The sequence below is a fragment of the Hippoglossus hippoglossus genome, chromosome 9 (assembly GCF_009819705.1).
Source record: "Hippoglossus hippoglossus isolate fHipHip1 chromosome 9, fHipHip1.pri, whole genome shotgun sequence".
In the NCBI taxonomy this organism is placed as follows: domain Eukaryota; kingdom Metazoa; phylum Chordata; class Actinopteri; order Pleuronectiformes; family Pleuronectidae; genus Hippoglossus; species Hippoglossus hippoglossus.
Genome location: NC_047159.1, coordinates 9,774,505 through 9,798,339, shown reverse-complemented (window position 1 = coordinate 9,798,339; position 23,835 = coordinate 9,774,505). Strand labels below are relative to the sequence as shown.

General features: G+C 41.9%; 1 protein-coding gene across 1 annotated transcript; it reads left to right on the top strand.

The window, feature by feature from the left end:
* Positions 1-8,875: 8,875 nt before the first annotated feature.
* Positions 8,876-22,062, top strand: ercc6l2 (excision repair cross-complementation group 6-like 2). The gene is made up of 20 exons (XM_034595917.1): positions 8,876-9,185; positions 10,334-10,776; positions 10,864-10,980; positions 11,124-11,317; positions 11,397-11,490; positions 11,698-11,765; positions 11,912-12,119; positions 12,216-12,356; positions 12,768-12,884; positions 12,992-13,111; positions 13,195-13,266; positions 13,813-13,958; positions 14,084-14,179; positions 14,269-14,368; positions 14,786-14,938; positions 15,793-15,876; positions 17,431-18,451; positions 18,536-18,690; positions 18,866-19,023; positions 20,519-22,062. The coding sequence occupies exons 1-20, from the start codon at positions 9,149-9,151 to the stop codon at positions 21,816-21,818; spliced, it is 4,824 nt and encodes a 1,607-aa protein (XP_034451808.1). The 5' UTR covers positions 8,876-9,148; the 3' UTR covers positions 21,819-22,062.
* Positions 22,063-23,835: the final 1,773 nt, after the last annotated feature.

The window sequence follows — 23,835 nt, the reverse complement described above, 5'->3', positions numbered from 1 at the left end:
GTATACGGGGCACGCTGCAGCGCTCTCATATGTAACCCTGCCTATTCAGCACCAGACCTCATCGTTTTCCAGGTCTTTGCATGGTCCCCTCGACTGAATCCCAGTCCACATTTCACTGGAGGGGCACAAAATGCCTCTGGAAGTGGTTTCAGGGTCTGAGGCCTCACTGAATGTTGATTTTAATTGAGCACAAGTATGTGCGTTTGATGTGTGTGTGCGCTCTGTTTGGGGTTGTAGGTACGACATTGAACATGGGTCTACATTTCTACAAATGTGCTCATACGACTATGTTTGCTTCAGCAATTATTAGGCTGTGCAGGACAATGTGTACTCATGCACCACACAAACACATCTGCAGTGTATTTGTGCATCTGCATTTGTCACTTTTTGTGAGTGTGTATACAAATGATAAATGCTGTTCATCTGTGTGTTTGTTTTTTGATGCTGTGAAAATGTGGAGAAACGTCATGATTGACAGCTGAGGCTGACTCGTGATTGGTTAAGCGCGTGTATCTGCGGTACCTCGCTACCACGGCTCCATCCTCCGATCCCTATTACGCAGACTGGCTCTAAATGCAGAAGATGGCAACGTTCATATCTCATATATTTTAGCTTCATTCGTGGATCGTGGCTGGAAGTAAAGATGCATCGTCCATCTTTATTTACAGTCTATAATAACAACATACTGTGTGGTCCAAAGTGGTAAGAGCAACAAAGTTTACCATTGAAAACAATATATTTATATGTTACTATTGAAAACAATATCTATATACATACTGTATATATATGACATTTTATATATACATCACATATACACACACAGGGGTTTTAAAAATCCCATGGGTCAGAGAGAAGAGCTTTTATTTTCCCTGGGCGATGGCCCGGCTCACCCTCTTTTCTGGCCTAGCTCATATATTTGCAAATAACACCGGTGATCTCCCATGACGGGCCAAACAAGCAGTGTTTGCTTGCTTACTCAACAAAGAAGAACAGCTCGCTCATTCACTCCCATACACAAGCAAAGGCAAACATTCCCTTTATTGTGCAGACGTCCCTTTTTCTCCCTCTTTCATTTTACCCCCGTTTTCCTCTCAGAGCCCAGGAAGCGTGCACTCACACACTCACCCCGGAACAAGCCTGGAGGTCCTCGGACCACACACACGGAGCGGCTCAAGGATCTCGCCCTGACTTTCTCTCTTTCTTTCTCTCCTTCCTTTCATCCCGCCCCACCTCCTATCTCACTGTTTCATGTGGTCACTCTTTCTCTATCACTCTCACGTCGTCTGAGATCTCTTCTTCTCTTTTTCCACATTTCACCACCTCTCGGCCCAGCCTGACCGTGCCTAAGTACTGGTTGTGTGCCCGCTGTTGCATGTCTGTGTCTCCACTCCATGCAGCAGCGTGCTCTTCCCCCTGTGTTTCTGTGTGTTTAAAAATGCTGATGTGAACTGTAGCGCGGACGGTCACTTAGTATGATACTTGTGCCTGCGAGGACCACCCAGCTGGCCGGGGTGAAGACACGGTGGAGTTTTGGGCTTTATTTTTCAACGCCTCCGCCGTTCCCATGCAGGGCCTTGGAGTTGAATGAGTTTAATCCCTCTCTGTCACCAGTTTGTGAGACTGTGACACAACTTGGATTGTAGTCAGCTGTGGTGGTGTCCAGGTGAGAGACAGGATGTGCAAACAGGGGGCGACTTTATCGATTAAGCCGCGAGAAAGAAAGAGAAGTGGGAGTCACATGAAACGGGATTTGTTCAAGCGATTCCCTCTAGTGGCTGTGGATGAAGAGTCAAGGTAAAGAAACCTAAGCTGCTCAAGAATTTCAGCGGTGGAGGGTGGTGACTCCCAAAGAGGGGTATTTGTACCCAAGGGGGGGGGGGGGCTTCTGATGTAATATTAGTATTGAATAAAATCCAAAATCCATTCAATGAATCAGACTTGTGTTTTGATGGAGCGGTACGAGCTCATGTGACATCACTGGGAGGGTTAGACGATACCAGCTGCTGTGAGGGATTCCATGTTTTCAATCCCTGAGACTCCTGCAGTTCACAGTCAATTACTCTCACACAAGTAGAGCCACAAACCACTTGAAAATAGACAACCAGATTTACACACAGCGGTTATTGCATATCAAAGTGGTGAGATCTTACTTTACGTAAGTGAGGAGAGTTCATTAAGGCCTCTCAGAGGAGGCACAGAGGCATACATGGCCTTGACCCAGTTGCTCTTGCATGCTAGCTGATACCGTGGATAAGGAGGCCTGAGCGTCGCGTTGGGTGGCACCATGTGTGAGCTGGGGATTTACAGTGTCTCCAGACCACACACAGACAAAGGAGACAGAGCGGGAGAGGGAGGATATGGAGAAGAAGCAAAGGAGGAGGAGATACGTGGCAGGAGAGAAAGATGGGGGAGTTATGGGTAAGTGCTGATATTAAGTCACTGTGGGCACGAAGCATTGGGACTGTACTCAGTCCCTTAGATGATCTTGTGTGTGTGTGTGTGTGTGTAGTGGAGGTGTTACTGATGTTGAGTTGATTTGTCAAACTTATGGGGACAACAACCAAAAAGTCTCCATAATATTTATCATCTTGAGGTGAAGACATGTTTTTAAGATTAGGACCAATGTCACTACATACACTGTATTTACAGTATGGTTGTTCGTAACCAAAGCCCACATGTCAGCTTTATCTATCAATTATACAGACTTTGTAGAGAAAAGACCAAATTTATGCCAAGATCAACAGTTTATACGATTGTTGTTTTTCCATGAAAAAGTAAAAAAGAGCCTTAACTTTTACACTTTCCTTTTTTTCTTTACTATTTGGAGACGAAGCATTTTTTCAACATGTTGGTGAGTTTCTCAAGAGAATCTGGTGATCAGATGATCCTACGGATTTCAGTCCATGTTTGCGATATGTTGATAAAGTAGCTAATCAGCACACTCCCAATGCCCTTCACACATTGTGAAGAGGATAATACTGTGTTTCCCGACATCAGTAATTCCAATTTCAAATAAAAAGTTACAGCCTTACATTTCTTTTTATCTCAACACATCATGTTAACTTAAAACACGTGAACTACTTTACTTGTATGAGCACATGAGTAATAAGAGAATAGTCTACATGTTTCCAGTGTGGAGTAAAAGGGTTCTGCTACATCACTACGTGATCTCTAACGGGCGGGCCACACTGAAGGTCTACTGACGAATTCAATGATATCAGTATCAGAGTAACAACATTAGGGAACATGGAAAAATATATAGACAAATATGCCAATGAATACAGATTTGTCTATGCTTCAAGTTTGATCCTGTGTGGCTTGTGAGGCCTCTGTCTGTGATTCACTGTAAAGTTTTCCATCTCTGACTTGTGTGTTAGGGGGAGTGCAGTGCAGCCGTGAAGGAGAAAGCAATGTGTGCTAAATGGTCCATAAGCGTGGCTTGGCCCGGCCCTGCAAGCCCCTCTGGACCCCATATGGTGAATGTGTGTGTGTGCTACATGCATGGATGCATGGCCTGGCCCTCAGCATGACTGCTCCCCACCGGATAACATCCCATAAAACACTGACACACAGACACACACATATAAGGGCTTTGTGGATTCCAGTGTTCAAAAAGTTCCATATACATTTCGGTATCATGTGTGGCGCCTTTCTGGCTTATGCTGTTTTCATGCAAATACACAAGACACCTATACATGAAATTGTACGGTCACATTCAAGTAAAATCTCCCAACCGCTGAAACTTGTTGCTATCTTCCACACATATACTTCACCCGTGCACACAAGCGCCCCATTCAACCGCTATCTCCCTTCACACACAACAACTCCTGCAAAACAAAAAATCCTTCCAATCAAGCACCCTTGTCTCCATCTCCCCTTGCAGGAGCTGCGATACTACAGACACCACGTTGTACTCCCCCGATCCTGATTGTGAAGCGGGGAGTGGAGGGGAACATAATTGCATGCTTAAACGCCTGAGAAACGGACGTCCAGTTCTGCTGAGCTGGTGCTTTTTGTGTGGCCTCATTGTTGGGACGTGCAGTCATGCAGCTCTTTGAGTCCCCGTCGGTGCTCATGTTGGGTTAGGGGTGGTTCAGAACAGTGGAAGAGGGGGAAATGTTGTCTAGTGGCCAGATATTTCATTCCAAGACCAAGCACTTTGTGCCTGTTCACCGTGCCTGGCAGGAGGAGGGAGGCTGTGACCAGAATTGAGTAAAAACAGTGAAAGAAATCAGAGGCTCTTCTCTCTTTCTGCTCCATGATCTAACACTGTTGTTGTCGGCCACTTAATGTTTTAAAGTTCCTGTGAGGGTAAGACTCAAACCACACAGACACACATCCTATACACATGCACACACATATAGACGCCACAGTCGGTTATACTCTCTGGTTGATGTGCTTAGTGTGGCCCAAGTGGACAAACAAAAGGCTCCTCTATGGGGCTGCAGTGTAATGAGAGGCGAGTTTGATCGTAAATATGTTGCTCTGCAAGGTTTTTCCATCTCACTGCAGGACAAAGGGAGCGAGCCATCAAATACGGGTCATCAGATGCTTCTACGTTGTAAATCAGCTCACTGAGCAGAATCGGTTGTGTCATTGCGGCCGTCTGTGGCCTAAAAGTGTTCTTCAGCGGCAGCAGGATTCCCCGATCCCAGGTGGTCGCTGGTGCCACAGCAGAAATGACAGAGATGAGGAAGGAGGCAACAAACAGGGGGTTTCTTATATTTCTGACCTCCTTATTCTTTGCTTGTAGGATCTCATACAAATTGTCTCAGAGTAAGAAACAATAACATAGAATCAGCAACTTAGTTCAGATTTGATAATATAATCTTAGGCAACAGTATTTAGTTTAACGATCAGAGGTGGGAAGTCGCACAAATACTTTGTAATTAAGTTTTCATGTATCTGTACTTTACTTGCTTAACTTATACACACCTTTCTGAAGACTTTTACTTGCTACATTTTAACACAAATATCTGTACTTTCTACTCCTTACATTTTCAAAACAGACTTACTATTGTTTCAATGCATTTGAGGGGACAGCTTTCCACCGATATGGACGAGACAATAACACAAAATAGCTGATTCCTTGCTGTTTATCCCTCAGTGCATATCACGCAAAACAGATTTAAAATGATGTAGGAGCCATGACAAGGATTGACAACATGGAAGAAAGTGAAGGATCAGCCAACTTCCTACCGGACAATTTTTCATCCTCACAAATCTCACATTTTATCGCTTTAATCCATTTTTAGTATAATTTATTTGTTTCATTTTATTTGAAGTAGAGTGTATAAGTGGTATAATCTGCCTTTAAACTATATCGATGTGAGATGAGTCTCAGTTTGCTTTGCACAGATACAACCGGTAGAAATGGCCTTTTATACTTTGAGTACATTTGAGAGCATGTACCTTTTATACTTTTAGTATCAGTACTTTTACTTGAGTCGTTTTCAACACAAGTATCTGTACTTATACTTGAGTAAAGAATGTGTGTAATTTTGCCACTTCTGATAATGATGTCCCATCTACTCCAGTCAAGTTAGGTGGGAAACTAAAAGAGGAAAAAGCTTGTCTCAATATCACAACCCATATGCTTCAGCCGTTCCTGATAAAAAACCATGTGGACTATGTTGACTTTAAAAATGATATTAATCCAAGTGTTTTCACTTTCTCTACACTGACACTCACACCTTGAATGAACTGTTAAGAAACCAATGAAACAGATAGAAAAGCAAGTGAATTGGAAAGCGAGAGAAGACAAACGAGAATAAAAATGAGAAGCATGAATTATCAACCTAATTTTCCATCTCTGCAATCAATGCTTATGAAGCTGAAACTGTCGTTCTTGGCATGGTGGTAATTGCTTTTGGCCCGTGGCAGCCTCCCTGACTCATGAGAGAGAGGTGGTGTAACACAGATGGAGTGTTTCCGAAGCTCCTGTGAGCAGGACAAGACCTCCATTCAGGTCTTCCCCCTCTCCAACCGCTGATTACGACCAACAACAGAGGTTCAGGGAGCGTCTGGTCCAACGCTATGTTTTATTCAATTCAAATCTAGATTCAGCCCAATTAATCTGAGTGAGATGAAAAAGTATGGCTGCAGGAAACACCTCGACCAGAGAAATGAGTTTGCTTAAGTCAGTCCAGGTGGGTTTTCAGGAAAGCCAGTGGGGAAATTTCATGGGGAATGGAAGAGAATGCTCCCTCCTGACATGATAAGAATAAATTATGTAACAGTTTTCATTCACTCTGCAGAGATATATGTGATGATCTTACTTAAAGAAGCACCTCAGAGTTGATATCGCTAGTTTATGTACATGACCATTTGTTGTAGACATTAAGAGCATTTACTTTATATAGTGGTTCTTTAGACTTTAAGTGCAACCCAACAATATATGAATTTGTTTAAAGTACCCCCACTTCTATCTTGAAACCCTTCTCACACTTTCATGTCAATACTTATTATTTGTATTAATTATTTTCATTTCATTTCATTTTTCATTCATCTATTTTGTTTTACAAAATTTGAGTGTATTATATTTACTTTACTATCTTAACTCTTTTATTTTTGTAATTTCTATTATTAAACACTTTGGTAAGCATTCTCTAAATCTGAATGTTTTGAACTCATTTTAATTCATTTTTTAACATTTTGTGATTTGTCAATCACCTGTAAAGCACTTTGAATTACATTAGAATGTTTTTAAAGATGCTATTTACATCAAATTTGATTGATTGAATGATAGATAGATTGATTGATTGATTGATATGCATTTGATGGCATATGTGTACGTTTACTTGAATACAATTTCGAATGCAGGACTTGCAGTATTTTTACACTATTATTTCTATTTTCACTTAAGTAAGGGATTTGAGTTCTTCCACAGCAGCTACATAAAGATGCACGTTTAGATTTTCCTGAAAATTCTTTGCATCATGGCCTGAAGATTCAAGCCTCTAAATGCAGAAATGTCTTTCTTTTTATGTCTGTTTCATTTATAATGATTTATACATTTTGACCACAACAGGGAAAAATCTCTGTTCTGTTTTGGTGAAGTTCGGGGCCTGAGGCAGGTTTTAAGTTGTCATCGCCTGTAGAGCACTCAGCCTTGCGTTGTTTCATAAATGAAAAATGTGAAAAGTGAATAAGATTGAACATATTAGGTTTTTCTCGTAAAACTTAGCGATGAGCGAAGCTACATTCGAGTTTGAAAATTAACACTTCATTTCAGAAAATCTAACCCAGGCTCAGCACAGTCCACTTTACACTAATCATCTGTGAAAATGCCTTTTGATGAGAACTTGTTATCTGCAGCCAATGATCTATTTATCCCGACTGTATCTGCTTGAGCGCTAATGTATTATTGCAAATGAAGCCAGAGAAGGCCCTTGTGGTTCCGCGAGAGAATGGGTGTGTATGAGATGGAGAGCAGTATGTAAACCGTTTGACATCAGTGTTTGGGGCTGTCTTTATGAGAACATCTGTGGCAGCTGCCCCATAAATTCCCAGTGTAGAGAAAACAGGAACAAAAAGGGCCTTTTTCATATGGCAGTGTACCATGGCGAGAAGCGGAGCTTGTCGTTCCTCATCTGCAGCACCACTGCCAACGTTTAGGGAAAGTCAAATCAGGGATGGAGAACTGATACAGTGTTAGTGTGTGTTTAGAAATCCGTGCAGTGTGGCAGTGGCAGGCAACTTTGACTGCCTTCAAATCAACCCCAGAAAAAGGACAAACATATGTATTTGGCTCGCTTTGACCGTATTCCTGCAGACCACCAAGTCTCAGGTCCTTCATGTGTCCTTTACTTTCACCTTCTGTCTGGACTGATGAGTGTTATTCTCTTAACTGATGAGCGAGATCAGTTGATGTGATGATGCTGTTGCACGTCTTCTCCAAGAATCTCTGAAAAGGTATATGGGTAAATGCGTAATTTGACGTGAAGTATTTAATTACATTGTCCATATGAGGATGAACTCATCTCATTTTATGAATTTCAGTAAAGTTAAATACTGGGATTATGAACAAATTCACTGATATCTACAGTACATACCTGTAGCTTGTAGAAACGCATAGAGTAAACAACACATTTGATTTCGTTGTTTCATTTCGTCTCTCATCCTACGTCTTAAATCTCTTTCATTCATTTGATTTAGTGCTTTTTCCTGATGGCTGTTTAATCTTGTTTTATCTTGATCTGCTGTTTATATTCAATATTTTGTTTTGTTTTTATTGTCTTATAATAAATGTTTTTCTTTTGCTTTTATGTGAATCAAGTCGTACTGCATTTTATGCACAAATTGTTATTATCAATATTATTATTACAACTAGGCAGTAAAAACAACAGTAATGCATGATATAAATATACAACTGAAATAATGTTGCACGAAATAATGTTGCACGTCATCATTTAAAATAGATATATTGATATTAAATACATGTGGTATGATGAAATCTCACCATAGAGTAGTATAAATACAGAATAGTTTACATTTAGCAAATACTGTAAGTAAAAAGAAAGATTAGATTAGATTTGTGGTTTAACAACTTTAGTGTTAAAAGCAATAAAGAGATCGTTATTTATATAATTTCATGTTGAACAACTTGATTCAATTAATTCACTGAACATGTTTTAGTTTAGTTTTATTTATTTATTAGGGAAAGTTAATTTAGATCCTACGCAGCACTTTCTATACAATGTTTTGACGTCAAAATTTGGTCAGAAAAAAAAATGCAAGTGAACTCCTAAAGCATCAATGTATTCAAAACCGACTTTATATCGTGTTGTGTTATTTATAGAGACTTTTAAACATTTATTCGACTCGGTGAAAAGTCTGGAAAGTGCGGATGTCGTTGTGTGGATGAATAAACATTGAGCCAGTTACAGAGAAGCTGCTGATGCTGTGATGTGTGTGTGTGTGTGTGAGTGTGTGTGTGAGAGTGTGTGATTTACCAGATTAATGGATGTAAACAGAGGATACAGTATTCACGTCTCACTCAGGATCACGTCACTCACATGGGCTCTGTTTCACTTTCTTTCTTAAAATGTCGCGTTTCCCTTTAATGAGAGTTTAGCTAACAGAGCTAGCTAACGTGCTACAGTGAGTCTCACTCCTCAGGAAAAGGAGACGAGAGAGGAAACTTACCATGAATCCTGAGGCTTCCACTTCTACACATGAACAAGGTTTGTAAAACGTGGTTTTAGTTGGTGTCGCATCAAAACCGTGACGATGTTTAAAGCCACAGCAGCTAGTTCACATCTCCTGTAACCACCTTGTTTACCTTCTGTCTAGTGACACATGCTGATAAGTGATGATATGTATTTGATCTGAGGGACACGTTACTACATTGGATAGAATTAACTGATGCATCATGGGAATATAATGAAGGCTAGATGTATGTTTTCTCTCAGGATTTGTGGAGGTTTGCTCTCCATTGTATTTAAAACAAGATCAACTTTCGTCTTATTTTGTCTTGAGTACTTATTGTCACTCTCTCTGACACACACCAATAGTTGACATATTATTTTTGATGAGGGAAGAAGTGCAGCAGTTATTAGTTATTACACAATTGACAGGAAATGAACAGGCATTAGTCAGTAATTTCTTTCCTTCCAAATTTTAAAGATGTGCCTCTCAAATGGGGCGATTCTCTTCTTTTCTTTATTTATCAAACAAGGACAATGCACAAAAACATTCATCTCAAAATGAGAAGAGATGATTTATGCCAGATTTAGCTATCAGCTTATTTCCATCTGCAGATCTTGGGCAGGTACACACACCAAATACAAAAACATGAATTTAAATGCAACACCATTAAAGTGTCTATCACACAAATAGTTATACAGACAAATCTACGAGTTCACATCAAAGTATACGAGCACATTCATTCAATATATATTGGAAAAATTGCAATTCAACACAATTAAAAATTCTAAATCATTGTCAGATTAATGTTGACATGACTGGCTGCTCAAAATCAGTTTTCGTTACACCACGGGAGAAAGAGTAAAAGTCAAGTTTAAAGCTCAGCTGGAAGTATGTTCCAATGTTTGATGATTCAATGCTTAATCAGAGTGTGATAATAAACTGGATATCTTTTGGACTGTTGGTTGGACAAACATCACATTTGAAGAAGTCATCTGAGTCCATGGGAAATTGTAACAGACTTTTTTTTCACCATTTACTGTCATTCAAAAGGGAAAATGATTACTATCAATATTCAAAATAAGAATTTGTTACCGCCCCAGAGGGAGGTATTGTTATATTCTTAAGAAATTGTTTACTGCAAAGCATAGTAAATTAACAATATCAACATAATTCATGTTCACAGCAACGTGGCGTGAAGGTGACACTTGTCTGGCTCCGAACCCAAAGGACGGCACTATTCAAGAAGCGACCATCCAGAGACTGACCTCCACCTTTCATAGTAATGACACAGCGTGGGTGATATTTGCTGACCATAATAAAGATGCAGAGAAGGAGGAAGAAGAGGAGGAGGAGGAGGAGGGGGAAGCCATACCCGTCTCAAAACTCACAAGACCAGACTTAAGTGAATTCACTCAGGAGAAACCATTGTTTCCCAGCATCGTCACAGAACCCAGGCTTTGTGTTCCGTTAGAGCTTAGCAATGTTGATGGAGACAGGGTCCCTTACACCATCAACAGATACCTGAGGGATTACCAGAGGGAAGGTATCAGGTTTATTTACAACAGCTACATCCGCTCCAGTGGATGTATCCTGGGGGACGACATGGGCCTCGGAAAGACTGTGCAGGTAAGAAGTATTGTAACTGCAAAAGTAATTGCAGAACATTTGTCTAAATGTCTGCATTTCTTCTTCACTTATATGTTCATCCCTTAGGTTATTGGTTTTCTTGCTGCTCTGCTGCACAAAACTGGCACATGGGAGGACACGAAGAAGAACAGACCTCAGTTTCTGCAGAGTCAGATCCCATCCAAGCAAAGTAAACCAAACAAAGTGGGTACTGACATATGTTGCGTACATAAAGAAATGTCATGAATCATAACATAAAAATCTTGTTAGGTGAATTAAAACACATCTTTGTGTAGTTACATTGATTTGTCATGAGCATGATTTTCTGTTTTTATAATCTGGTCTAGGTGTTCCTCATTGTGGCCCCGCTGTCGGTGCTTTATAACTGGAAGGACGAGCTGGAAGCATGGGGTCATTTCCAGTTTGTGGTGGTGCACGGGCTGAGGAAAGAGGAGGAACTGGCTCGCATTAGGAAGGGACGCATTGAAATTGCTCTCACCACATATGAGACTCTGCGCCTTAGTCTGGATCAGTTTAATAAGTAAGAACCTTTCCTTTTAAATGACATATTTTCTGACAAGACTAAAAAGACTAAGAATATACCTGTGCCCTCTCTGCAGCATCGACTGGTCTGCTGTGGTTGTGGATGAGGCCCACAAGATAAAGAATCCAAAGTCTCAAATCACTCAGGCCATGAAGGAGATGAAATGTAAGGTCAGAAAATTTAAAGTTTTTTGTCATTATTTGGGTATGAAACTGTTAATAATTAGAGTCTATTTACTGAAGGTGGAGAGCGCAGAAGGCCTTTGTCTTTAAGAATTCCATCACCAGCGTAATAAATACATGCTCAATAAACCATAGGATTAATTTAGCATTTGGACCAAGCTTTCAATGGTGGCTTTGCTTTTATATTCCCATCAGGTCAGAATCGGTCTCACTGGCACCATCTTACAGAACAACCTTGAGGAGCTGTGGTGTGTCATGGACTGGTATTTACATAGACTTTTATATGACAACACGTTTTCATTTTCATCATTTTCTTTCCTGTATTGTGTCATTGTCATTTCAATGTACAACTTGTTGCTGGGCTTAGTTCAGATTAGCTTTTTTACTGTGTGTATTGTATTCCGTTTAGGGCCATACCTGGTTGTCTTGGCAACTTAGGACATTTCAAGAACAAGTTTTCAGATCCGATCGAGCAAGGCCAGAGGCACAGCGTAACCAAGCGTGCCCTAGCAACGGGGAGGAAGACTGTAAGAGCACTGGTGAGGAGGATATCTCATTGGTTCCTCAGGAGGACAAAATCTATCATCAAAGAACAGCTACCTAAGAAGAATGACAGGGTAAGATTGTCCTAGTTAAACCAGACTTTATCATGTTAATGCCGTCAACAATGTTCTAGTCTATGGTGTCTCAAAGGGTTTGTGTTGTGTTCCCAGGTGGTTTATTGCTCTCTGACAGACTTTCAGCAAACCGTGTATCAGACGGTGCTGGACACTGAAGATGTCACGCTACTGTTGAGGGCTTCAGAGAAATGTGACTGTCAGAGTGGACGCACCCGCAGAAGATGCTGCTATGAGGTGAGCTCTCTCCTTTTAATATCATGCAGTATGTCATGAAATGTACTTGATGAAAAGGGTTGAGCATTTTTGTACAGATCCCAGTTTGAGTTTCAGTGAATATGTTTGACACGTTTTCAGTTATTTTTCCACTTTAAATGATCAAATCAAGTTTACTCACTTGCCAGCAGTACCGTCTAGCTGTGCAGATCATTTGTTTGTTGTCTGTTAAGGTATTGAAGTACAGTGGGAAAATGTTTCTTTTCTAAAGTGAAGATTCCAAACACAGCATTATAACCCTCTATCACATGCCAATTGATTGATGGGTCCTCAACATACAGGGAGAAATCCTTCATCTTCTGATTAAACCTCAAATGTATGCGGTTGAAAAAAATAAGGTCTGACCCCATAACAATTTGTTTACTGTTGCAGAAAAACTCTGAAGGTGTTCCATTGAAGAATCTCTACTTTAGTTACATGGCCATATTGAGGAAGGTTGCAAACCATGTCGCGCTGCTTCAGTCCACTGCAGGAACCAGTAAGAAACAGGTACAAACACCTCTAATTGATTTAGTTTACTAGCTAATGATGGTTATCTCCAGACTCCATAAGTTCATATACATTTTTCCTACTCTAACGCAGCTAATTTCTTGCAGGAAAAATATTTGAGTGCAATCTGTCAGAAGGTTTTCCAAAAGTTTCCCGACTTTGTGCAAAGATGCAAGGATGAAGCATTTGAGGCGTTGTCGGACCCGATGTACAGTGGAAAAATGAAGGTATGACTTAGGGACAAAGGCTCAATCACTTGATCACTATGGGATGTTTCAGCTTTAAGACAACACATCTGTATTTCTTTCAGGTTTTGCAGAAGCTGCTCAAATATCACCAGCTCAGGAGAGATAAAGTTCTTCTCTTCTCTCTCTCAACTAAGGTGAGGGCTGTGTTCGTGTGGCTCCCTTTTGTGTATTGAAATCATGGAGATAGACATTTTTTGTGTGAGAGTTGGATGAGCAGCAGGCAGAGATGTGAGACTTCACATAATTCAACAAAGAACAGACACAAACGATGAACACAAAAAACAACACAGATGAAAAAAATAGGAGCAGGATACATTGTTTTCTCATGACATAGATCTAAAGGTAAGGCTTGGGATTTTATAAGTCAGGGAAAAGAGTTTTAATTATAGTGAGACTGTGTTGTTTATTGGTTGCCGTCACCCGAGACAGTATTATAACATAGGTCATATTTTCATATCCATACAGGGCGAGGTTCAGTGTTACCCCTATATTATATGTATAAATATACAATCCAGGGGATATTACTTTTACATCTGTTTGTTTGTCTAGCGTCTACATTTTCTCTCCCATACAAGTACATTCATTCAGTAGATATAAAGGTTCACATTGTCTGTTTTACTCATTGATTCATGTGCTTTGAAGCTTTTATAATGGCCTCTCTTGTATTTTGAACCTGTCAGCTGTTGGATATCCTTGAAAGCTACTGCATGGCAGAGGGGCTGGACTACAGCCGACTGGACGGAACCACCAAGCCTAAAGAGAGAGTTCAGATTGTCAAGGAATTCAACAGCTCGTCTAACATCAACGTCTGCCTGGTCTCCACCATGTTAGTGCCACAATGTTTGATCGATGTCGGTTACATCATGTTTATTTCAACATGTGTTTGTTTTTTTGTTTTTGTTAGTGTTTATTTTAAACCATCTGAAGATAATTGATTGTTTTTTCTATCAGGGCCGGTGGTCTTGGCCTTAATTTTGTAGGGGCCAATGTCGTAGTTCTATTCGACCCAACCTGGAACCCAGCAAATGACCTTCAGGCTATTGACAGGTGGGTTATGGGCCACATCTTGACAGAGAATTACAATTTATACTGTATTTCCGTTACAGATGTCTTATGTCTTCTGTGTTTGTCCTCAGGGCGTATCGTATTGGCCAGTGGAGGGACGTGACTGTGTTCAGGTTGATCTCATTGGGCACGGTAGAGGAGGTTATCTACCTCAGACAAGTTTACAAACAGGTAGCACGTAATAATGAACACACAATCATAATGTCAGCAAGACACATTCCTAGATAATTTCAGTTTCACATTTATGTACTGTACGTATTAACAAAGGATAGGACGTACTCGGATACAGAGATAATCTGATCTACTACCTCTGAGATGGCAAATGCCGCATTAATTTGTATATGGAAAATAAAGGAGGAGCTCAGGAAGGTTGTCTTGAATGCAAAAATTGTTCTTTGTTATATCTATTACATTTATTAACAATCTACAGATCTTTAATTTTTTCACACGATTGTCTAATTCCACATTAGCACATTAGCAGCATTTTACAAATCTATTGCACAAGATTGTTTTATTTTCCACAGAAATGTTCAGTGCCCAATGTTGATATACAACTGTATTTCCATGCACCCCCCATGTTCCCTCCAGCAATTGCAGTCCTCAGTTGTTGGCAAGGAGAGCTCCAGGCGGTATTTCGAGGCAGTGCAGGGGCATGGCGTCCATAGGGGGGAGCTGTTTGGGATCAAAAACCTCTTCAGGCTTCAGACCCAAGGGACGTGTCTCACCCGCAAGATACTGGAGGTTAGATAGCTCCACAAGCCTTTTACTGTTTGATCGATGATGTGTTCCACTGTAGCTTTCTGCCTCAACTCACCTCATCCCACCGACTCGTATTCCCAGTCACACTACAAGGTCTCACAAAGCTGTCAAAACACTTAGGTTGTGCGTATATTTGAGTCACTTGTGGGGTCATTGGCACAAGAGTAGTAATAGGAGCCCTAAAGTTGATGGTGTGTTGTAAGTGTGACACCTATATTTATGTCCTCCAAACATTAAGACTGACACACCCAACTTTTAGGATGGTAACAAAAGTCAGGTTCAAACTTGACAATGTTCGTATGTGTTTCCCCTGCTCCGTCACTTTGGCGAGCTAGCAAGCTAATACGTGAGAATGCAGATTTGTTTCCATTGTATAAAGTCCACAAACAGCATATACTTTTTGTTTTTAGTATCTTAGCCATCTGAAACTGTAATACTATAAATACAAATACTGCTTCTCAGATGATTGGCCGACAAGAGGATGGCTTGTCACGCTAGTGTCCTCCATTTTCGTACCAAACAACGTAACGTTACTAGCTTGATAGGTCAATAGGTTATGGCATAGGTCAAGCTGATTGTGAGGTTTTAGAGTGCCCCCTGCTGGATCTTGAGGCAAACTACTTCGAAAAGTCTGTTGCGCGTGAAAACTTAAATATGTAAAATTCAGAAAAAGGCATCATAGTTTGAATATTAACTTTTTCCCCCTCGTTAAAATACATGTTCAAATTCGAATAAAAAGTCACAGCCCGACTAAAGTCTAATGTTGGTGATTGTGTCAATAAACTGATGCTCCACAATGAAACGTTAATGTTTGAATGACTGTGCGTCTCTTTCAGCGAGAAGGACAAGTGGAGGCTGGAGTAATGACCACCAGCACACACACAGGCGAAGAGAAGGAGGAGGGCAGGAATGGAGTTGGCGTGAGTAACTCTGCCGTTCTCACAGACCCAGGACTTAGGGCACTCATCTTTCCCAGGCAGCCCACTCACCCTCCTGTTCCCATGTGAAAGCAGGGATACCTCAAACGGGTATCTTCCTGTCTTGTCAGTCAACCAACCCACAAAGAGAAACAGCAGGTCACCCTCTGGGGGAATTAGATGAATTATGTTACTTTCAAAAGAAAGAACAAGGTGAAAGTGATTTCTAATGTCTGTCTTGTCAGTATCATGTAGTCACACCACTGTGGGCTTGTCAGATGGCTGTAAAAAAGTTTGTAGTTTCCTTACAGCGGCTGTGGTTAGCTGGAGTTCAGGCAGTTAGAATAGTTTTGTGTGGTTGAAAAGAAGTAGAGAGGGATCAATGTAAATCTCAGACCACCCCTGCTCGGTATGTTTCAGCACTGCACTTATGTTTTCGGCAAGATATTTCTAAACAAACTGCTTTTTCACAGTAATTTTACACACTTTATTATTATATTTTCAACAGATTTGTCACATTATTAGAGTTTCATAACTCAAAAGCTCCCCAGAAGTGGTGTATTTGCCTAAACAACAGCTGTTCACTGTAAGTGTGAAAAGCTCCCAGGACATTAATATTTAAATATTGAATATTTAAAGTACAATTTCCAGTGTAGTAGATTTACAATATAAAGCCATGGCTCACAGCAAATATTTGTACACTCATTCCCATTCTTTGTATTGTTTTGGATCTGGAGGATCAGGTTCTCTTTGTCTGCCTCTCACTTTGTCGATGATGCTGTGTGAGAAACAGCTGCATGTAATTACTTGCTTGTCCTAATGGACGGGGCAGACCACACCGAATTCTATCAGCTCCTCTCGGCTATTTATTTACACAGTGATACCCCCTTATCATCCTGTTCCCAGCCAGGCCTGTGCTGAGCAGAGCACTGCCCCTTTTACCGGCCTGCCTTTCTACTCCAATGAGGCCATTCAGATTCTCGCAAAAAATGCAGAATACACTGGGGTGCCTTAACATATACAAAAAGAGGCTCTGGGAGTGTAAGCACACCCACCCACACACACACACACACACACACACACACACACACACACACACACACACACACACACACACACACACACACTCGCACACATGCTGCAGTATTTGGGAAAAGTCATATAGTTGGTAACTTTTGTGAAATTAGAATCACAGTTGGTGGCTTTTCCCATAAAAAGCTTGTTCATATGATTTCAGGAAATGTTATGACCCCTTTGTTTTCTTCATACAGTATTACATCATGATGGAGGGCATGTGTCGTGCTGATGTTTATTAAGATTTATTGTTACCAACATCTGCTTCGCATTAGACAGTGAAATGTCACATGGGTTGGTCCACTGAAAGATGGCATAAACAAGGGAAGTAAAGAATTTGTAGCTCGTGCCATTTTGTGGCTAAGTCTGTCTCCTGCAGTCCATATAGAGTTTCTTGTTCTCGTACAGCCCACCCTGTACCACTTGTGAAGCCAATCTGCACCCACTTTTCTTAAGCTGTTTGTTTCGACTGTTTTATTCAAGGAACCTGGAGATCATCTGCCTACGGAGGGCCCTTTACCGAATGACAAACCAGTCAAGGAGAACACAGATGCCTCAAACATTCCCAGAGGGGTGCTGGACTTTAGCAGTGGGAGTGAAGAGGACGAGGATGAGCACAGGTTTAAGGGGAAGGCCTCAAACCCCAGTGGAGTGGATGGCAACAGAAGCGGAAATGCTACCGCTGGCCCTGGTCAAATGAATCTCAGCCAGTACGGTTTCTCCAGACTCCTCGAAAGGGTCAAAGGACGACCAGAGTCAGGTGAAGGTAGTTCTGGTGCTGAAGAAAGCCTCTCTGACACAGACGCTGGGGATCATGGGGAATTAGGAAAGCATGAGTGTACCTCCTCTGGCAAGAGCTCCACTACAGGGAGTGGTGCAGTCTGTCTCCCAAAATCGGCAACAAAAACCTGGGACATCTCCAGTGATTCAGACAAAAACAGAAGTGATGGTGCTGGGAGGAGAGAGGAGAGGCTTTCTCTCTTGAAAGAGAGTGATGATGCTGTAAAAAAGAAACAAGGGATGAAAGGGTGGACAAATAAGAAAGTTGCAGTAGATTGGGAGAGTGATAAATCGTCCTCACCAGACAAAAAGGCCAACAAGCTTAAAACTACAGCTCCCACAGTGCACTGTATTAAGGGTTACTCTGATGAATCTGAGGATTTCGACCTCGAGGAAAGCACAGGGCCTAAGAAGGACGCTTCAAATTCACACAGCAGAGGTCAAGAAAGAGAGAAAAGAACTGACTGTAACAGAATGAGGCAAATGACTAGTGCAAGAAACAAGGCCAGATCCAAATACACAGAATTCATAGAGACCTACACATCTTCAGAGGATGAACACACTCCTGTTAAGAAAGGGAAGCCGACGGGAGGTCACTTCACGTCTCTGCAGGCGCAGCGACACAGAGCTGACGTGTCTAAAGACGGGCGAAGAGCAGGAACAACAAAGACGAGGAGAAGTCAGACATCTAGAGAATCCAAAGGAACCATCGATAGTGTGCTCGGTCAGTTTCAATATCAACTTTAGTATGCAAATGACTTTTAACAATGTTGATTTCAAAATTAATGTTTTATATCTCTGTCAAAAGGAGGTGTACAGGAGGTGGTGTACACCCACTCCAACCAGCGTGTGGTGGGTGGGAGCAAAGCAGAGGAGCTGATCAGCAGAGCCGCTGTCCGAGATGTGTTTGAACTCAAGATGTACTCCCAGCTCCCGGCCAATCAGCTTCTAGGCAGCCTGGAGGTAATATAATACGCTGCTGTAACATCTTGTTCAGTGATTATTCAGACATAATATTGTGGTTGTATCTGCCTCAGTCCAGCACTGATGACAATTAAAAGAAGCGGTTCACCCAAAAGAAACATTTTGGGTTGGTCGCTGCTTCTAAATAACTTCACTCTTTGTCTGATTGTACCAGGGCCTGTCAGAAAGCCCACCAGACAGTCTGCCCCATCCTGCTGTTGTCAGGCCGGTGAAGCCCACCCCGGACCATCCAGTCACCTTCACCAGCAAGAGTGTGCACCACACCGGACACACCACCTTCATCATCGGGGAGACTCCTCAGGCCATACGCAGGTACTGAAGATGACATATGATGGATTTACCATGAGAAGGAAAAGGAAGCATAAAACAGGTGGTAGGCATATCAAAGGTAAATGACTACAGATAAGGGAGCCGTTAAGAAAAATAAGGAAACGGATGATGGGAATAAAGAAAGAAGGTGGATGAAAGAAGTCAGGGGGTGGGGTTTAAAAAAAAAAGTGGAGTAGTGGGGAGGGATGGAAATTCCTGGCAGTGTTGGGAAGAAGGCCAAAACTCACCCAGACAGCATGTTGAGCGCCCCCACCTGGGCCTCAGGAACTGTGTGTTTAGCGAGAGACCACCGCTGAGCTTTCCCTTCCACCTATTTCCCAGCATCATGCTGAAGATTACTCTATTATGTTCAGGCCCAACTAGTGCAGTGGTTTTTCCCTCCATAACCACAGACCTCCTGAGATTAACCAAAAATGATTGCCTGAGGACCCACACTAATGTACACACACACACACACACACACACACACACACACACACACACACACACACACACACACACACACACACACACACACACACACACACACACACACACACACACACACCATCCTAACAACGATTTACATACATGTACATACATAGTGTTTAAATACACATCCCTGTTCTGCTGCATCCCCTCCGCTCCCTACCTTTCCAAATGCGCACACACATATACACACACACACACACACACGTTTGTGGCTCCAGTCTCGCTCCTCAAGGGGAAGACTGTATCTCTGCCCACCAGGCAGTGAAAACACACACTACTTATATTGATATACCCTCAATTAACCTTGCTGTTTAATGATTTAAATCCACATTTTACTGCCACTTTACTACTTTTACGTTACTCTCATTTATTGTTTTTCCAGTGAAAGCCACACATGGTTGGAACACCATCATAATGCTGCTGCACCACCAGCGACTTTGAAGTATTTCTGTCCCCAAGTCTCGTTCGACAAAAACTTTTTAATGACTGCTTGAGAAAAACACCCCTCACACTGCACGGCTGTCTGGATATGAGCATGAATATTGGGAGACGTATTGATCTTAGGGGCTGACGGAGCCACAGAATGTCTAATGAATCCGTAGGCGTCGTGGCTTTTTAAAGATGTTTCATTAAAAATACATTACAGCATGCACACGGGCCATATTGGGCCTCACAGTAACTGTGCAAGTGCCGGACGGATCTCTCGGTTGGCCGATGAAAGTCAGACGTTTCTGTTTATTTTACAGAAGAAACATTGTAGGAAATATGTGCACTCATGTTTACATTTTACATGAAATTCTGAATTTATATATATTTGCTGATATATCAGTATCACTGCCTAATATGAGCATTGGCACCCAAAAAATCCATATTGGTCGGCCTCTAATGTGAATCATGTAGATTTAAAGGAAACGAGCAGAAAATATTGGAAATAAAACTTCTTGTTACCATGACATGTTTGTGCCTGATTGATGATTTTTTCACTCTCGCTTGTGTCTGTTTGTAGGCAGCACCTGCAGGAAATGGCAGAAAAATTCAAATTTCCCTCCGTTCATCACTTTGTTGAGGAGATTCTGAGAAGAAACTCAGCCCAGAGAGTGTCCTGGCTACGACAGCATTACACCTCACTGAACCAGCCTGACCTGGCCTGTACAGTCAGGAACAACTTCCCACAGCCGGATTCAGCACAGACCTCCACTTACGCTGCTATGTCCTCAACATCCACCAAAACAGCTCATACAAAATCTCACACTGAGAGCAGCACCCCACAAGAGGATGTTCCAAAAGCCACAAAAAAGCCTAAAAACACCAAGAAGAATCTGGAACACAGAACTAAGCCCGTGCCACAAAAAGGGTCTAGAATTCTACAAAATCATGCTCCAGAACCCCACACAAACTCTAAAAACCCACAGAATGATGTTCTTAAGCCCTGGAAAAAGCCAAAGATCTCACAAAAGAATGTTCTAGAACCTCCAAGTAACGTTCCAAGCCCTGAGTCAGAGGAGCAGGAGGAGACGGCCTGCAGTGCCAGAGGACACGGGAGGACAAAGAGGGGTAGTGTTTCCAGTTCTGGAGCTCACAGAGCTGGTGGTGGTCTTGGCGTGGATCGGGCCGGCAGCAGTGGTCTGGGGTCTGGGAAGCCTGCTGCTTTCCTGAACCACACAGACAGAGATACCCCTTCTTCTCCGGACCTCAGCCATGGCAGGTCCGCCATGTTATCCAAACCCACAGCACAGGGAAGGGAGCGGGAGAAGGAGTCGTCCTCCAGGATGAGAGGAACTTTTCAAGGACAGAGTGAAAACTCTCAGACCTCTTCCCCTCCTCCTGAACAGGCCCCTTCTACCTCAAGCAATCGCTCCTTCCTCACAGATCTGATAGGAGACACCTCAATCCTGGATGATTTGTTTAAACCTAAAGCCAGGGGTGCACAACAGAGGAGCACCCCCAAAACACCCCCGACTCTCTTGGAGTCAGTAAACACGTGTCTCACCACACCTTCTCCATCCAGAATCACTCTCAACACAGATTCTGGTTCAGCAGACTCTCTGTCCTCTCTGAATTCTCGTAAACCGACTACACACCGGCTCAAGACACCAGTGCAGCCAGTAAAGAGCAGCCGCAAAGACTTCTGGGACATTGTGAACGAGGGTAACGAGGAGAGCATCAACAGGTTAACAGATCCGGCAGAGGTGCAGAGAGTCTGTGTCAACACTAACTTTTCTGCTAGAAGTAGAAACAGGTCTGACGAAGAGCAGGAGAGGAAGAGTCTCTGGAAGACGAATGAAAAGTTTCTGTGGAAGAAATAAGACAGAAAAGACATTTTAGTTTGAGCTCTCTATTTTATTATTTTAAACTTAAATTTCTTTTATACCTTTTTAAAATGTCTCTTTTATTTACTCAATTGAAAATATCAAGTTTTCACTACATTTCTTTTGAGTTACTGAGATAATGTTTATTGGAATACACAGGGCGTTAATCCCTTTATGAATTTAAACTTCTGTGTATAATGAAAATATGAACTTCATCAAGGACTTTTTTCACCTCTGTTCATTTTGTTGTTGTTGGTTTCTACGTTTGTTTGTAAACCAGATTAACCACGAAACATGGTGGAAAGAATGTGGAATGGGTTGGGGAAGAACTCATTAAATTTTGGTCTGGATTCAAGATTTCAAATTCACTTTGTTTAACATTGTGAGATTGGAAAATTCTCCAACATTTTTACCTATTTCCCAGGGAATAATTCCTGGATCTTGATGTTTAGAGAACCGATGATTGTGTGGAATTTGGTGCAGCTTGATTGAATTAAACACACAAACCAGGTGGATGCCTAAGTTGTCATCACAGAGACATTCATGTATATTTAAAAGAGTGGAAATGGATAAATAGGCAAAAAGATAACGGCAGTAAATATATAATAATATAGTGCTGCTCCAAAATTTCAGAGCCAAAAACTGTCATTGGTCTAAAGTAATAAGACAAAGAAAAGCATCAGATTTTTAGGTTTGAGAAGTTGGAACCATCAGATGTTTGTTTGAAAAATGACTTAAACTAGTAGCCAGTTGTCAAGATAGTTGCAGATTTATTGTCCATCAACTTTCAACTCCAATGTTCTATGAGAAACGTTAAGGTCTTGTCACTGCTGCACCTGATATGACGTTAAGTGGCTGATTTGACAGAGAAAACCGGCTCCCTGTTGGCCATTATCGTCATTGGACACCATGATGCCACCCCAGAACTGTCGGTGGCCCCGCAGAGGATCACTTAAAACTTCCTTTAATGGCTGCCTCCCGCTCGCCATGAGAGCGTGCACGGTGTGGTTTCTCCGCGCAGTAATCTGATCTGATCTGCTGCTCGGCTCTGTTGCCCCTCAGAGTGGAAGCTGCTGAGCTATTAGAGGAATAACAATAAGCAGATGAAGACAGTGGAGCTGGGGGAATATTACCACTCGTACTTTTCTTGAACCTCTCACACTATTCGATGATGTGTGAAGCAAAAGTATCTATATTTTGATCGATAAAACTCAGATCTTTGCAGTAATATGCAAAGAAACACTTATTCTGTGAGTGTGAATGCATGTGCTGAACCCCACAGCTGTGTTTGGCCTCTTTCAGCTGCTGCACCGGAGTAAACAGAACCCCGAAGAGAGCGGCTCTGTGGCCCTGTTGTGTTTTCTTTAGCACAAATGAGAAAGTGCTGATAGCTATCAATAAACAAGAGAAAGGACGACGTGCCTCAACAGAACAGAGCTCGGTAAATAGTAGGTGTGTGAGTGTGTGCTGAGTGGGTGGTACGCCGTGAGTATCTCAACACACACACACACACACACACAGTGAGGCCACACATCTGTCACACCTGTTCAAATCCCAGACAGCGGAGAAGAAAAAGCCCTTTCTCCTATTCCCCCAAAACCCGTCCCGCTCTACTTTTCTCTTTCTGTTTCAACCCACAACACATTTGCAGATTCCTATCTTGTCTCTTTTTTCTGTTGTCAGAGTCTGGTTCAAGTGAGATAGCAGAGAGGCGTAGGGTTTTACAGACAGTAGACGAGACTGGAGTCTGCTAATGGAGGCCGGCGAACACGGCTCAGTGGCAAACAAAGCTCTCCAATCGTTAATCCTGAAGGAGAGATTCTGTCCAGGATCTGAAGTGAGACGTACAAGCTCCCTGAGTGATCGGTGACTGTCTCAAAGTTGTCAGATGATTATGTATTTAGTTGTATTTCATGCTGTGTGGTGCGATTTCTCACAACTTAAAGGACTGAGGAGAAATGCCACCAAAGAGTCGGTATATTTGTCCACTTGTCTTGTCTCCTTGTGTGAACTA